Source organism: Panthera onca, chromosome A1, assembly GCF_046562875.1.
Source record: "Panthera onca isolate mPanOnc1 chromosome A1, mPanOnc1 haplotype 2, whole genome shotgun sequence".
Lineage (NCBI taxonomy): Eukaryota > Metazoa > Chordata > Mammalia > Carnivora > Felidae > Panthera > Panthera onca.
Genome location: NC_138339.1, coordinates 204644935 through 204661778, shown reverse-complemented (window position 1 = coordinate 204661778; position 16844 = coordinate 204644935). Strand labels below are relative to the sequence as shown.

The 16844-nt window shown below is 37.9% G+C and overlaps 1 protein-coding gene across 5 annotated transcripts in view; it reads right to left on the bottom strand.

Annotated features, from left to right (window-relative positions):
• Positions 1–16844, bottom strand: part of DIAPH3 (diaphanous related formin 3) — a 516220-nt gene that overhangs the window by 458226 nt on the left and 41150 nt on the right. For all 5 annotated transcript variants that reach the window (XR_013550080.2, XM_078433000.2, XM_078433008.2 and 2 more), the window contains one exon: positions 10661–10828. Coding sequence is in view for 4 of the 5 variants with exons in the window: in XM_078433000.2 (XP_078289126.1) it covers positions 10661–10828 (168 nt within the window). In the remaining variant the exon portion in view is untranslated. The remainder of the gene's footprint in view (positions 1–10660; positions 10829–16844) is intronic.

Here is a 16844-nt window from a genome sequence, read left to right as displayed (position 1 = left end):
AGAACAGACTTGCACACTTCCCCACTGGTGAAAGAGCATGCTTAAACATTATCATAACACTTATTCTTTTTAAAATTCCCCTAACCATTTTTATTGGTTCAGTGAACTCCCACCAGGCAAAATCCAATGCTCCTAAATCATTTATTTTCTCACTTATCGGGATCCAAAGAGAAACAACTAGGCATTGACATTATTCCCCCCTGACAAACACAGCCAATGAATCAACTTGACAGTTGCCTTATACTTCTATACTCTTTTCTTCTTCCTCCTCCTCCAGTTTGGAATATTATTCCGATTGCTTTTAAACCACCTTTCCCTAAATTTTTCAATTTCTACCTAAAGGAAAGGGAAACGGTAACAACTAATAGATCAAAATGAACCATTCCCATGCAACCACTCTCATTTTATCTGGCCAACCCTAAATATACTTTTTAAGTTTTTAAGAAATAAAAAATGCTCATGATAGAAGTAGATTTGTAAAGAATGCTAATACTTGAAATAAGCTAACTGCTAGTAGCAATCTATAGCAGTCAATAAACAGAGAATTAACACAAAAGAGTCTTTGTTGGTTTCTCTTTTCATTCCAATTCCTGGGTAAGATATCACTTACACATCCAACACAATAGGCATTCATTTATATGACTAAAGAAAGAGCTATGTATAAACCCTTAACACGAAGGATTAAGGAGAAAAAAAAAAAAATGACAGGGAAAGAAAAAGGATAAACTGTCCTTCACAAGTACCCACAGAGAGGAATAGAGTTAGCAAGATGAACATTCCTCCCACCAGCTGTACCATTTAAGTATCAAACATATTAGGTGGTTATACTTGACTTTTTACTTGATTTTATACTTTTATACTTGACCACATAGGTGGTCACACTTGATTTTATCAGTTCACCTGAGCTCTTCTTTCTTCGTCTGGACCTTAGATTTCAAATACATCTGAATAAAGCCAATAAGGACAAAAAGACATCTCAATATTTAACTGTCCGTGTACTAATTTCTATCATGTCATTGCTTAAACATGTGTTTACCAAGGTAGAAACAAACTCCGCAATACACGCAATATGCACCATGAGGGCACTAGGGAGATGGATATGAATCAAGTTAAATATCCATAGTCCACTGAAATATAGTTCTTAGAAAAAGTTTTTATACCAAAATTCTCATTAAAGAAGTTCTTCTAGTTCTCATAAATCAACAAGTAAAACAGAAATATCAGGGTCACTCATTTAGTCAGTAATGGAGGAGATACTCTGTTTAAGGAAAAAAAAAAAAAAAAAAAAGCAGGGGTCAAATATCTACCCTAAGGGAAGGCCAGTCTAGTGAGGAGCTAACCTTAACTCTAGTCACTGAAATACAAAACGAAAAGAGACCTCTACTAAACACTTTAGTAACAGAAAAATAGAACATATTAATTTGTTTTCTAGGGTTTTTAGAAAAAATCTTTATGGAACTGATCGTGTTTCACCTTCATTTTGACAGCAGAAGATGACATTGTTAAGAAAGTGGAGCCCTTACTGGGTAGGTACATAGAAATTGTGAAAGTAGCTTCTCAGTTCCCTAACTCAGAGGTTATTGTGTTTGGAATGAAATCTCAGATTTGAAAAACATTTAGAACTTTCAAGTACATGGTTTTAACCTTTTTTTTTTTTTTTATTGTAGAATTCTACTCAATATAATAAAGGAGTAAGAAACAAGTTTTTCACAAATATTCTGATTGGACACAAAAAATACGAAGCATTCAACAAACAGAAACTAATGAGAATTCCATAATGTTACTAGACACCAAAATTCATCAACAGAAACTGACAATATTAGTTAAAAGATTTTTTACAGCTAGTTATATATTAGAAATAAACTAAAGAATAAACCTAATAGAAGATGTGCAAGGCCCATAGGGAGAAAAACCATAAATTTTTACGTTTAGAAACTGAAAATTTAAATAGAGATAACATATACAATATTCACAGATGGAAAAACTTAATATCACAAAAGTATCCACTTTGCCTAAATCTGTAAATTCACTGAAATTCCAATCAAGAACCCAACAGGGTTTATAGTGTAACTTAACTGATTCTAAAATTAATATAAAAACACAAAGTCTCAAGAATAGCCAAGACGATTTTGAATCGAGGGGGGGGGGGGGGGGTCTTAGATACCAAGGCTTATTATACAGCTACAGTAATTAAGACAATGGATGTAAGTGAGAGCCAGACAAATAGACAAATGGACAAAATCAAGCCTCCAAAACAAACCCACATATGTGCAAAAACTTGATGTTTACCACTGGAGGTATTACAAATGAAGGATAAGAAGGACTATTAAATCAATGCTGCTAGAAAAACCAGTTATCCATGTAGGAAAAAAAAAAAAAAAAACTGGATCCATATCATATAGACATAAAGATACAGAATCCTGAAATACAGAACAGATTTATGATGTCAGGATAGAGAAGGATTTCTTAAATATACAAAAAGCAAAGACCATAAAGAGATGGATAAATTGGACCATAGTGAATTTTCCATTTCTGTAGTCTAATCCATCTACCCCTAAAGAAAGTAAAAAGACAAGACTCAGCCTGGGACAAGATACTTTACAGCTTATAAACAGATACAAACATAAATCCAGATAGGTGACAAATTCTACAACTTAAAAAAAAAAAAAAAGACAAAAAACCCCAGTTACAAAACAGGCAAAAGATATGAACAAGTAATTTACAAAATAAACCAAAAGGCCAATAAATGTGTGAAGAGATATTCAAAATTCTTATGACCATTAAAAACTGACTTGTTTAAAGTATGAGGTAACCTGTTTACAACTTACAGATTTACACAATTAAAAAGTTTTATAGTACCAATTCAAATTCAGAGACCTACAAATTAACCAAGAGGAATCTTCAAAAATGTCAAATTCATAAAATACAAGGAGAGACTGAGGACTATTTCAGAACAAAGGAAATGTTAAAAATTTGACAACTGAATGAAACACAGGATTCTACACTACACTCTTCTTCTATAAAGACCATTTTTGGTATTACTGAGGATTAGTTGATAGAAAATGATCACTGTTAACTTCCTGACTTAGGTGGTTAGAAGGATGTCCTTATTTGTAGGGACTAATACTAAAGAATACTAAAGAATTAAGAGATTATGGGGCATGGAGTCAGCAACTTACCACCAAATGGTTAGGAAAAAAGTTTCTATACATTGGTCATTATTATACAGAAAAAGTTTAACATAGGAATGAAACCATCAGGTTCAGGTTAATGTTCACCTTTGGGAATTAAGGGAAAAAATGGAATGAAGAGTATACAAGGTACTTCAATTATATCTGTGGTGGTGGTTGTTAGATTGTGTTCTATTTTTTGTGTATTTGATTCAACATTACACAGTGAAAACTGTTTCAAAATCAAACTGTGAATACCTTTACTACTACCTACATCTCCCTACATTAGAAGCCAATATATGTGTTAAACAGGTCATCTAAGCTCTTAATACCAGCAGACACCTCAAGCACATACTTAAGGGATAATGATGGCTTTTTATAAATGTGCTCTCTACTACATTCGATAAAGGCTGACAAACATCTTCCCAAGAAACGATTAGGCCATCAATACTCAAACTTAAGTAGTTTGTGCAATCTTAGGGGACCATTTCTTCCATACTTACAAATGATGACAGGAAATCCAGAATTTGAAAACTTTGTCAGAATAATTTTATCATCATTGGCACTGATTTAATGCCTGTTAATGATCACATCTAGATAGAGGACCATTCTTGCATAGCTTTCATTCTCTCAGAGAGAAGATATCAAAACAAACAAGAAGAGATGAATGCATAAAATTTCTCTTCCTATTCATTTTAAGGTTTTTGTCTAATTTGGAAAACTGGCAATTAAAGCTAATTTCCACCTAGACATAGAATTACAGGTAAAAAGAAATGTGGGATCTTAGAAATCTTAAAGGTTAGGAAAATGCACTTAATAGGCAATTGTTTAAGATAAACCAGTTGAATGCTGCTGTATGGGTTTAATCTAGTGGGAAGACCTATCGGAGTAACAAAGGATAAGTTCTACAAGGGATTTATACACAAGCAGCTGTGAGGCAGGTTTAATGAGTGCTAGGTCTGATAGGACATGGGAAAGGGTCTAAGAAGAGTCATGTCTGGGCCAGGATTTACAGTAACGAATAGCAGTCATGGAAGGGTGGCTGGAAGACCAGTGCATTAGCCCGGGGAAGAGGTAATGAAAGGTTCAACAGAGGACAAACAAAATCAGGGCCTAAGAAGCACAGAAATGAATGGATGTGACCAATGCCTGAGGGGGATCAGAAAAGATTCCCAGATCTCAGTGTGGGCTCCTGAGAGAGAACTAAGCAAGGAGCAGTTTGGTGGGGTATTTTTCGTTTTGTTTAAAAGAACATGACAGAAAGGGGAGGTCAACACAATGGGAACATAGGTCATTACCAACATCAGTACCCCCTACAAAGGCCATTAACTATTCATAGGCAAGACAGCACTGTGAAAATCCCAGAAACCAGGAGTAAAGGTGAAACATGCCCCCGACTGAAGAGATAGATAAAGACAGTATTAGAATCACATAAACAGGACACCTAAAGGAAACCAAGTTCGTTCCAGTAACTGATCCTAAAGAACTAGAGGTCTATCAACTGGCCAAAAACTGAGAATAATCCTCTGTAAAGAGTTAAGAGTTCTTCGAGGGGCACCTGGGTGGCTTAGTCAGCTGGGCATCTGACTCTTGATGTGGGCCTAGGTCATGATACCAGGGTGGTGGGATTGAACCCCACATTGGACCCAGTGCTAAGCATGGAAGCTGCTTAGGATTTTCTCTGCCTTGTTCACTCTGGCCCTTTCCCCCACATGCTCTCACTCTTAAAAAAAAAAAAAAATCTACAAAAACAGACAACTAAATGAAATTAGAAGGTATATAAGCAAAATTAGTTCAAAGAACTAAAACCATCAAAAAAAAAAAAAAGGCAAAGTCAATATATTCAAAGGTCAGTCATTTGAAATTATCTACTCAAAGGAGCAAAAAGAAAATAAAAAATACCTATGGGACATCAACAAGAGAAATATCCACTGTGGAAATCTCCAGAGAAAAGAGAAAGGTACAGAAAGTCTCAAGTGATAATGGCTGAAAACTTCCCTAACTTGGGGTGAGAAATAGACATCCAGATTCAAAAGGTCCAAGGACTTCCAAAAAAGTTGAACCCAAAAGGGGCTACGCTGAGACACATTATAATTAAATGGCCAAAAGTAACAAAGAATTTGGAAAGCATGAAGGGACTAGTCACAAATAAGGGAGCCCCTGAGACTATTAGCAGATTACCCTGCAATATATTTATATATATGTACACAAATATATATAAATATATATACATTTATATATAGATTTATATTTATATATAGATTTATATATATAAATAAAGGAGATTATATACATAATACATATATAACACAATGTTAGATGTCAACTATATCTCAATAAAGTTGGAAAAATATCAAAAGAAACTGATGAGGTCAGTTTCTGGTTTCTTGAGGTGTATATCTTTTACAGAGTTTGATTATAGCTGCTCTTCTGAAGACATAGCAAAACATCAGACTACTGGGGAGATGCCAACATAAAAGGGCTCCCATCCCCCATGAGAAATGTGTAGGGAACCAAAGAGGATGAAAAAAAAGCAAGAGGGCCAGAGGCAATACCTTGAAGAAATACAAATCAGAAAAGGAAACCTGGAAACTGGTAAAAACGGGCCAGAGAAGAGGAAAATCCGAAGTAAAGGAGTGTCATGGTAGCTAAAGGAAAAAGTAATGCAGACAGGAGCAAGTGGTCAGCAGTATTACAGGTAAAATCGGACGACTAGGAGGGCACTTACAGTTAGGAGAATAGCAAAAACTACCAATTATTGGTAGCAAGAGCCAAAGTAGTTTATACTTTACAGAGGACAGACTCTGAAGGGAACAAGGCAAAGGACAGGAGTGAGGGGCCAAGAATACATGAGCTTCCCATGGACAAGATGTGGATCCCAGGGAAGCAGCAGCCCTGGGCCATCAGAGAGGTGCTGTGTCCTGAAGGCGACTCCAGCAGAGGAATGGGCTTATGGAAAACTGGGCAGAAGGCCAAAGGAGACATCACCAGTGACAAGGGAATTATAGGTGAAACTGGAGGGCAGGTGGGCACAAAAATGCCACAGGAGAAAACAATCAGCATTTGTAATCTCCTATACCTGTAACAGGCAAAATCATGCCCTAATCTCTGGATCCTACAAATAAGTTCTATTACATGGCAAAGGAGACTTTGCAGATGTAACATTATTTTGAGTTATCTGGGTGAGAACATAATCTAATACATGAGCCCTTAAAAGCAGACAACTCTGTATAGATGGAGACAAGAGGTGACACAGAAGGGAAGTCCTAGAAATTCTAAGCAGGAGATGGATTTGATGTAACGGAGAGATAGAGGCCCACACGAAGGATAGGAAAGAGGCCTCTGGAAGCTAAGGCAGCCCCCAGAGGACAGTCAGCCAAGAAACCAGGACCTCAATCCTACAATAGCAAGGAACTGGATTCTGCCACCATGAACTTGGAAAAGGTTCTTCCCAAAGCATCGGTAAGAGCCCAGCCATCACATACTGATTTTGGCCTTGTGAAACCAGAGAGGGCAGCTGAGCCAACCTGGACTTCTGACCCACAGAACTATGAGACAGCATATTGGCGTCTTAAAGCCACACATCTGTGAAATTGTGTAAATTGTTACAGCAGCAATAAAAACTAACATTACCCAGGGCACCACTGCCAGATTATCAACACCCGAGGCCTGAAGCATCTTCTTATTCCTCCTTTCCTCACCTCCCATCAAGTCCTGGAGGAGACAGATGCAGGCTGGAGAGTAGAGCACGGAAAAGTAAGGTAGGAAAATGGAAGAGACCAACCTTGCTCCCCAACAGCAGCCCGCACTAGAGACTACAAGAGGAGCCAGCCTGAAAAGGGGCAAGAGGGAAACTTCTTCTGGATGAAAATTGTTTGCATTAAACTAGGATTTTTTTCTGTTTAATCTGAAAGCCAACAGAAAGCTCTGGGACCTGCCTGGGATTTCATCTAGGGGAAAGAAAGAATAAGCCAAGGAGACTGGTTTAAAGAGCCAACAGCTAGAATGAACGAGTCACTTTCAGCTTGTACCTACCATGCTGAACTCATTCAAAAACCAGTTAACATAGACCCACAGTGAGTTCAAGAGTGAACACTGAAACTTGATTTCTAGAAATTAAAGTTGTATACACAAGGATGTTAACACAGCTATTTTACAAACCTAGATTCATAGAGAAACCAACATGGGCTTTCAGGTAACAATTCTACTTTTACCAAAGACAAATGGGAGAAAGAGCTATTAAGTAGTCTAAGTATTCATCACTACTTAAAAAACAAAAACAAAAAACAAACAAACAAAAAAACCCACTAAAACTATTACCTAGAGACCAAGTAAATCCATCTCCAATATAAAAGTAAAATGAGTACAAATACTGAAGTATTACCCTGTACCTCCTCATTAAATAATCAAGTCAGCACACTATCTTAAGAAAAAAAGGCTCTGTAAAAACAGTTTTTACTTCATGTGAAAATTACTTCAATACCTTTGATAAGGTTAAATAAGGCTTTAAAAATTGCACAATGTCAAAACTAAGAATTTAGATGCAAATTTTCAATGGTAGGAAGCCCCTGTAGGTGCAAAGGCCAAGATATTAAGATTATAGATTCGATATGGCTTCTTCAGAAGAATACTCATACTACAGATAGGTAGGTGCAAGTTAAAAAAAAAAAAAAAAAAAAAAAAAAAAATCAAACCCAACCCTGCATCTAGCATTCTCTACAGACACAGGAACAGCTTTAAATTTGTCAAAAATAAGGTACCCTGAAAAGCCTGAGAAATATCACTCATTACATTTAAAGAAGGGAAAAGACCCTTCTCAGCTTCAGAACCATCAGTGGATTCTACCCCCCCAATGTATTGTGATGTGGTCAAGCAATGAGAAAGGAAAGACAAGAACCCAGTCCTCACTTTAAGATGACCTTAGTTCTGACAAACTCGTTTATTAGCAAATTGGGCAGCCCTGACCCATCAACAATTTCATTTTACTTCTGCTGAGTAAAAGGAGTTTGATTGCAAACGATCTTCTGCCAACAGGGATACCTGTTTAAGATTTAACAAGTGATCAGGCCCAGTTATTAAATATGTATTCTATAAACATTCCAAAGATGTCAATATCCTTCTGCCCTATACATAACTACAAACTGATAGTCTTACACTTCTCCTAAGAATAACTGAAAAACAGTTCAAGTAATCATGTTCAGTACAGAATGCCACTGACTATATTCAGTACTTTCTAGGTAGTTGTACTTTTAATGGCTTATGGTGATAAAATGTGGCCTTGTAAACATCTAACATCAATAGCCTACTCAGTCTGCTTACTCAGATGGCACCAGCAATTATGATCAAAAAGAAAAATTTCTTCAAAGTAGTCACAAGGAAATGAAAAAAAGTACCATTCTAGAATCTCATAGGTAATTTATTTATATGCATGGTTCCACATACACTACATGGGATGAAGGAGTAGCTAAGGGCACTTTATTATCTTGAGTCCTCAAAGGTAATATTGAAGAGAACTACCTTTATACAAGCCTCATTAACAGAGGCAAAGGCTAGGGGAAAAAAAAAAAAAAGTGCCTGCTTTGGCAACACATGTCCTAAATCTGGAAAAAAAAAATGTTTTTCAAAGCTGAAATTATATCAACTCATGGGAACAAAAGACTTAATAAGGAGTTATACATGTGTAGTTAATTAAAACCAAAATTAGCACTTCACCAAGAGCTGACATAACAGGAAATAATGTCCCAAGCCTACGGTTCATTTAAACAATACTAACAAAACGTATGTTCAGTGATGAAAAGTTAGTAATCACTAACACTGTAATTCTTCATTTATGGAGACACAAACCAGGCATGCTCTCTTTCTGGGGTCTTCTGAAGCTCCATGTATAATGCTGGACACAAATACTTGATGAATAGAAAATAAGGCAGTATAATAGTAAATATTTTGTTGATTCTAGTTGAGTAATAAAGAGGACCAACTATTAACTTTCTCAAATTTCAAACACATCTTACACTCTAAAGTAAATAAGTACATTTCCCTAAGAAGTAACAAGACTGTCAAAACCAGTAAGTGAAATAAATATAAAATAAACCCAGACTGGGAGGGTGCCTGGGTGGCTCAGTGGGTTAAGCATCCAACCCCCCCACTTTTTTTTTTAAGTTTTACTCATTTATTGGGGGGGGGGGGGAGAGGGGCAAAAAGAGAGAGAGGGAGAGAAAATCTCAAGTAAGCTCCACACTCAGCACAGAGCACAACATGAGGCTCTATCTAATGACCACAAGATCACAACCTGAGCTGATATCAAGAGTTGGCCACTTAACGCCACCCTGGTGCCCTTAAGTGTCCAAATCTTAATTTTGGCTCAGGTCATGATCTCATGATTCATGAGTTTGAGCCCCGTGTTGAGCTCTGTGCTGACAGCAAAGTGTCTGCTTGGGTTTCTCTCTCCCTCTCCCTCTGAGCCAACCCACCCTCCCCCCACCTCCCACCCCTGCTCACTCACAACTCGCTTGCTCTTTCTCTTTCAAAATAAATGTGAATAGGGGCACCTGGGGGTCAGTCAGTTAAGCGTCCAGCTTCAGCTTGGGTCACATTCTCATAGTTGGGGAGTTCAGCTAAGTCCTCTAAGTCCATCTTCTCTACTAAATTTCCCTAAGCTGCTGCAATAACCTTTCCACTCTGGCTTCCCCTAAAGCTAATGAGATATCTCAAAAATTAATTTCTTCCCACTCTGAACTGCTGAAGAACTTAACCATTAACTACCACCTTTTGGCAATTCTTACTTAATTTTTCCAATGTTTGCTTTGAACCCTAGGAAATAAGCAACTTGAGGGTAAGAACTATATATGTAACTATTTAGATGCAATTGGCATTCATTTTGTGATAAACAATTATGAACATGGTTAATATAGCAAGCTAAATTAATTTGACCAACAACCCACTTAAAAGTTATAAGCAGAGTCACTGCTTTGTGGAACCAACTTGAAGGCACCTTCTAAATACCAGTGTGTGTCTCCAGAAAAGGCACACCCCAAAATAAGTTTTAGTCTCCTCAGATATCAATGCTCTAAGACTATATGAACCTAGTTATCCTGAGAACTAAGAAAGGAATCAAACAAACAAAAACAAAATAAACACACCTAACAACATACACAGCACCGTGACCATCATTCTAAAATGCAAATGAACCCAGACAGACCACTTAGATAATCTTTGAGATTCAAAATATATCACTGGATACTTTAGTAAAATACATAAAAACAGAAAACCTCTTAAAAAAAAAAAAAAAAAAAAAAACAACAACTACTGTGCTAATTTTTCTCTGGTTCTTATTTTTTGTAATCCTGGAGCTCTGAACACCTCAGGTGCTATCTTCAATGACATCAGAAATCACCCTATGGAACAGGGGTCTTAAGTGTTATTGTTCTATTAATATGATTAGAAGCTAAGGTTTTAACGTCAACCATTTTATGAAAAACCACAATTCTTACCATCATCTTTTCGAAGAGTTTTAAGACTTCACTCTCTGACAGTGGCTTTGGAATGTTTTCCATCATCTCTGAAGAACAATCATTGCTTGCAAATGCAGTCTTCAGGTTGGAAAGTGGAGGTCTCTCCTTTTTGCTTCCTGGAATTCGTATGCTGGCAAATTTGTCCAGCTACAAAGGTAAAAAGTAGCATGTTATGTTAGTATTTCCTTCAACAATATTTATCTAATTACCAAAATAAGAAAACCCACACGGTGGATCACATTATCACTATGATTTCATCCCAAGGCATTCAACACTAGAATCTTCAAAATTTTTTTACAAAAACAGAAATATGAAAATTTTTCAGTAACCATCCTGTCTAAAGGCAGAAGAGAAATCAGACAACCTCCAAAGATTCCTTGTAATCTTAAATTATAGACTTAAGATTGTAACGACAAGTGAACTTTGCTTTACGGATTAACAAACTAAGCAGTTTAAAAAGGTAACTGGACTAATTTAGTGGTTGGCAATCAAACTAATATTTAGTATCCTAGTCCTCAGCCCCCTTGTCCAGTACCCTTTTTCATAGTGCATGCCACACTCCTGAAAAAACAAAACGTGATTTAGGAATTCTAAGAGTTGAATTCTACTTATATCTCCAGAGCTAGTTGTTCTGGTAAATACCACATTTCTCCTCATTCAGGCTGGTCTGTATTTGAATTTCATGAACAACTATAAAGTACGATGGCTGAAGCCTCAGGAAATAAAGCTGGGTTTTTGCGGTAATGGGATTTCTTCTATTAGATCAAATAGTTCACTGATATTTGAAAGTGTATAGACATTAATTTATAAACCTAATTCCATATTCACTGAATATCGCTTGATTTCACAAATTCTATTCATCACATAAAACCCACAAAGTTTCAAGTGGTAACAGTCAAAAACGCAAAATGTCTTAAAGAGGCTAATAGAAGTAAGTATACTCAAAAAACAATGGTTCTGTGAATTGTTCAATGTAACTATACGTTACACTGTTCTTACCATAATGTAGGTAATATACAGATGTATGCTCTTCAGGGCAGCCACTAGCCATTTGTGGTTATTTAAATGTAAATTAGAATTTCAGTTCCTTAAAAGCTTAAATGTCCATCAACTGATGAATGGATAAAGAAGATGTGGTTTATATATACAATGGAATACTACTTGGCAATGAGAAGGAATGAAATCCTGCCATTTGCAGCAACATGGATAGAACTGGAACGTATTATGCTAAGTGAAATAAGCCAGTCATAGAAAGATCATATATTTTGACTTCTGTGTGGATCTTGAGAAACTTAACAGAGACCATAGGGGAAGGGAAAGGGGAAAAAAACTAAATAGTTACAAACAGAGAGGTAGGGAGGCAAACCATAAGAGACTCTTAAATACAGAAAATAAACTGAGGGCTGATGCGGGGTGGGGGAGAGGGGAAAGTGGGTGGGTGATGGGCAGCGAGGAGGGCACTTGTTGGGATGAGCACTGGGTATTGTATGGAAGTCAATTTGACAATAAATTGTATATAAAAAAAAAAAAGTTCAGTTCCTTAGTTACACTAGCCCCATATCAAAAGCCACATGTGGCTAGTCAAAGTACATATATAACATTTCTACTATCACAGAATGTTCTATTGGATAGCACTAGGATTTCATTAAGACGCGAAGATAGCAATGTTTATCTTTCAAAATAAATCTTTAAATTCTCTGAGAGTAAAGCCTAAGAAATATGCCATGTACTGCATTCACACACGGTCCACCTAACATGACCTAATCATTAAAGTACTAAGAATATGACAGCTTCCAGTAGCATTTAGAAAGTCACAAAACACTACCACTACTCTCATCCTAACAACAAAAACAAGCCAGAAAACTTCCAAAATTATAGTTGTTGTTTTCAACCCATCAGGGAGCGGAGGACACTATGAAACCTGGAAGAACTATCACAAAGTGACAAGCTGCTTTTATCCCTGACAAACAGCTACAGACTAAGAAGTTCAACAAGGGCAAAGAAAAAACAGCCTAATTTTTAACGCACTATTGGCAGCCACATGGGTGCCGGCATGAGAAACATTACTAGAATTCCAAGGAGACTAATCAAGGAACAAGTCTCCACCCACCTACCTACACTTTCCCTCAGGTCTTCAACTGCTTGGGGTAGGACGCCAATGGCTGGAGGGAAGGCAAGGTGTCCTGAGCCATGTAATGTCTGGGGAGGCCTCTTCCCATGCAAAGCCACTGCCCTCCCAAACACTCTGACCTAGGTAAAAGACAGCCACCTGGGTGGCTCAGTTGGTTAAGCATCTGACTTCAGCTCAGGTCATGATTTCTCAGTTCGTAAGTTTGAGCCCCGCATCAGGCTCTGTGCTGACAGCTCAGAGCCTGGAGCCTGCTTCAGATTCTCTGTCTCCCTCTCTCTCCCTGTCCCTCCTCCGCTTGTGCTCTCTCCCTCTCCCTCAAAAGCAAATATACAAACGTTTAAAAAAAAAAAAAAAGACGGGAAAGAAATCCCAAAGACACAATCTGGACCTTCAGAGAATAAATGACAGTGGCCACCCGATGGTTGGCTGGGGACAGATACCAGATCAAAGAGACTTCTTGAAGAAACAGAGCCAGAAGTGCAACTGCAAACACAAAGAACTCTGCACTAATTCTGAAAAGGGCATCAGAACTTTAAAACAGAGTTATCCCAGTCTTGAAAGCTAGTAGTTCAGTTGTAAAGCCAAAAGTAGAACGCCAGAATCTCCTTAGTGCTAAGAAACTTTTGAAGCCCCAGAAGACACTAATCAAACTAAAGCAGCACCTTTGGCAAGCCCATCTCCACCAGAGGGCATAATCGACTCAGCTCCAATTCTAGCAGCCTGAAAAAGGGGCACATTCTTTCTTAGAAGTATTATTTACTTTAATTTCCACACTATTTAAGTCAAATGTCCACCATATATTCACATACTGCTACATACACAAAGGACCAAGGAAATGCCACACACAAAGAGAAGCAGACCTAGAGGTAGCCTGGATGATGGAATTGCCAGACGGACCATTCAGAAGGATGTTTGTAAAAATGCTGAAGGATGTAATGAAGAGTGAACACAACATAGGACATGGGGAATTTCAGCAACAAAGTCATGGAAACTATTTTAAGAACCACACTAGAAATTTCATACATATATCGGGGCACCTGGGTGGCTCAGTTGGTTGAGAGTCTGACTTCGACTAAGGTCATGATCTCATGGTTCGTGAGTTCGAGCCCCGCATCGGGCTCTGTGCTGACAGCTCAGAGCCTGGAGCTTGCTTCAGATTCTGTGTCTCCTTCTCTTTGTGCCCTCTCCCCCTCATGCTCTTTCTCATTCTCAAAAAATATTAAGAGAAAAAGAAATTTCAAATGTATCAAAAAAATGAAAAATTCATTAGCTGAGCTTCAGAGTCACCTGAATATTGCTGAGAAAAGAACTGGGAAACCTAAACCCAGATCGACAAAAAGCATGCAAACTGAAACACAAAGAAAAAAGGGAAAGAATAAAGAAGAGAGAAACCAAGAGCTGTGATATAATATGAAGTGCTATAATACAAGTATAATTGAGGACCAAAAAATGGTACAGAAGACCTATCTGAGTAGATAATGATAAAATAACTGATTTTTAAGAAATCAACTCACAGAGGGGCGCCTGGGTGGTTCAGCTGGTTGAGCTTCCAACTCTTCTTTTTAATGTTCATTTATTTTTGAGAGAGAGACAGAGTGCGAGCAATGTAGGGAGACATAGAATCCAAAGCAGGCTCCAGGCTCTGAGCTGTCAGCACAGCTGACAGCCCCCGATGTGGGGCTCAAACCCATGAACGATGAGATCATGACCTGAGCCAAAGTCGGACACTTAACTGACTGAGACACCCAGGCACCCCTAGGCCTCCAACTCTTGATTTCGGCTCAGCTCATGATCTCCCAGTTCATGAGTTCGAGCCACGCATCTTGGGATTCACTCTCTCTCTCTCTCCCTGTCCTTCCCCTGCTGCCTGCCTCTCTCTCACAAATAAATTAATTAAAAATAAGTCAATTCACAGATGGATACAAGCACAAACTAAGAATACAAAAACAAGCCCACACCTAGGCAACTCATAGTCAAACTGCTAAAAATTAAAAGTGAAGGGCGGGGCGCCTGGGTGGCGCAGTCGGTTAAGCGTCCGACTTCAGCCAGGTCACGATCTCGCGGCCCGTGAGTTCGAGCCCCGCGTCAGGCTCTGGGCTGATGGCTCGGAGCCTGGAGCCTGTTTCCGATTCTGTGTCTCCCTCTCTCTCTGCCCCTCCCCCATTCATGCTTTGTCTCTCTCTGTCCCAAAAATAAATAAAAAACGTTGAAAAAAAAAAAAAAAAATTAAAAGTGAAGGGCAAACCATAAAAGCACAGCCAGAGATCTGAAGACACATTATGTGCAAGTTAAAAATGACACAAATTACTCATTTTTCACCAGACACTACAGCAGCAGAAGACAATGGAGTAGTATCTTTACAGTTTAGTACTTGGAGAAAACGACGGTCATCCAGAGATTCTACATCTAGCAAAAATACCTTTCGAAAATAGAAGCAGAATAAAGACATTTCAGACAGAGAAAACCTGAGAGAATCTGTCTCCAACAGACCTGTACTACAAGAAGTGTCAAAAGAAGTTTTTCAGGCTAAAAGAATGATAACGAGATACAATCTCAAGTTGTAAAATGAAACGAAGAACATAGATGTTACTCTATTAGATGTTTATAATACAAAAGAAAAAAAAGCTATGTACAATTTAAACTGAGTAACAATCAAGTGGCAGAGACAAGCATATAAAGAGGTAATTACATATGGATATAAAAAAACGCAGCAAGATATGTGCAATGAACCATGGTAGCCAAGACAAGGGGCATCAACTCAACATGAACACTCCCTTACTTCGGCAAAACCCAGAAATATACCATTGTCTCCACATGCTCAGAGGTCCAAAAGTTAGTGTCCCTGTGTACCTGAGCACCCTAATTCTTGATACTTGTTTTAAAAAATGAGGAGACACCAAAAACAGTAAGAAATGGGACTGATTCCTCCACCCGGCTTCTGAATCACTACTTCATTGCAGTAACTTCTCTACAGGGAATATCAATTCCTGAGTATAAAACCTGTGCTGACTCCACACACTACATACACAAGAAAGTAACTTCATTAATATGCTAAACTTATAATGAAGTGAAATTGAGCAAAACATCATTAATGTGACATCAATATTATAAATGTAAACATGTCAATGAGTGGGAAGAGTAAGCTTAAGCAATTCACAAGCTAATTTGTGAATATATAACCTAATGGTTTCCATCAGCGATAGCTACCCCAAAATTTTCATTTTTGCCAAAAAAAACTACAACTTTCTAAATAAGATTCTCTCAAAGTCACTGAACACCTTCTGTATTTTATGCACTGTGTTAAGAGCTTGAAAGGCATCAGGTTGAATGCATTTGTTTAATTCTTAAAATAAGGAAACTGTCTATGTAAAAGGACGAGCTCCAGAACACTTTTACAGGTAACAATTTCCTAATATTTAACTTCTAAAACAGTATAAACAAACAAAAAAATCCATTAGGTTTTTAGAAGGAGAACTGCATTTATATCAATAAACAATATTGTAATTTGTACAACAACAACAAAATAGAATTAGCACACCTCCCCCATATGCTTCGCACCTAAACTCTAGGGGAAAGTTGGATTTTATTCAACTGGAAAGCAATTTCACACATTCCCACTAGGATAGCTACAGGCAAGGTACGAAAAATAAGTATATCCCTCCTTTTAGCTTCCAAGTCGACAGAGGTCCGAATACAAACAGGAGATACTTAAGGATCAATGTTGCTTAATTTCAACACTTTTATTTATTTTCCTGATTAAAAAGGATGAAACAAAGGCGTGCCTGGGTGGCGTCCAACTTTGGCTCAGGTCACAATCTCACAGTTTGTGAGTTCGAGCCCCGCGTTGGGCTCTGTGCTGACAGCTTGGAGCCTGGAGCCTGCTTCAGATTCTGTGTCTCCCTATGTCTCTGCTCCTCCCGTTTTCCTCCTTCCTTTCTTGTTTGTTTTCCTCCTTCCTTTCTTGTTTGTTTTCCTCCTTCCTTTCTTGTTTGTTTTCCTTCCTTTCTTGTTTTCCTCCTTCCTCTCTTTCAA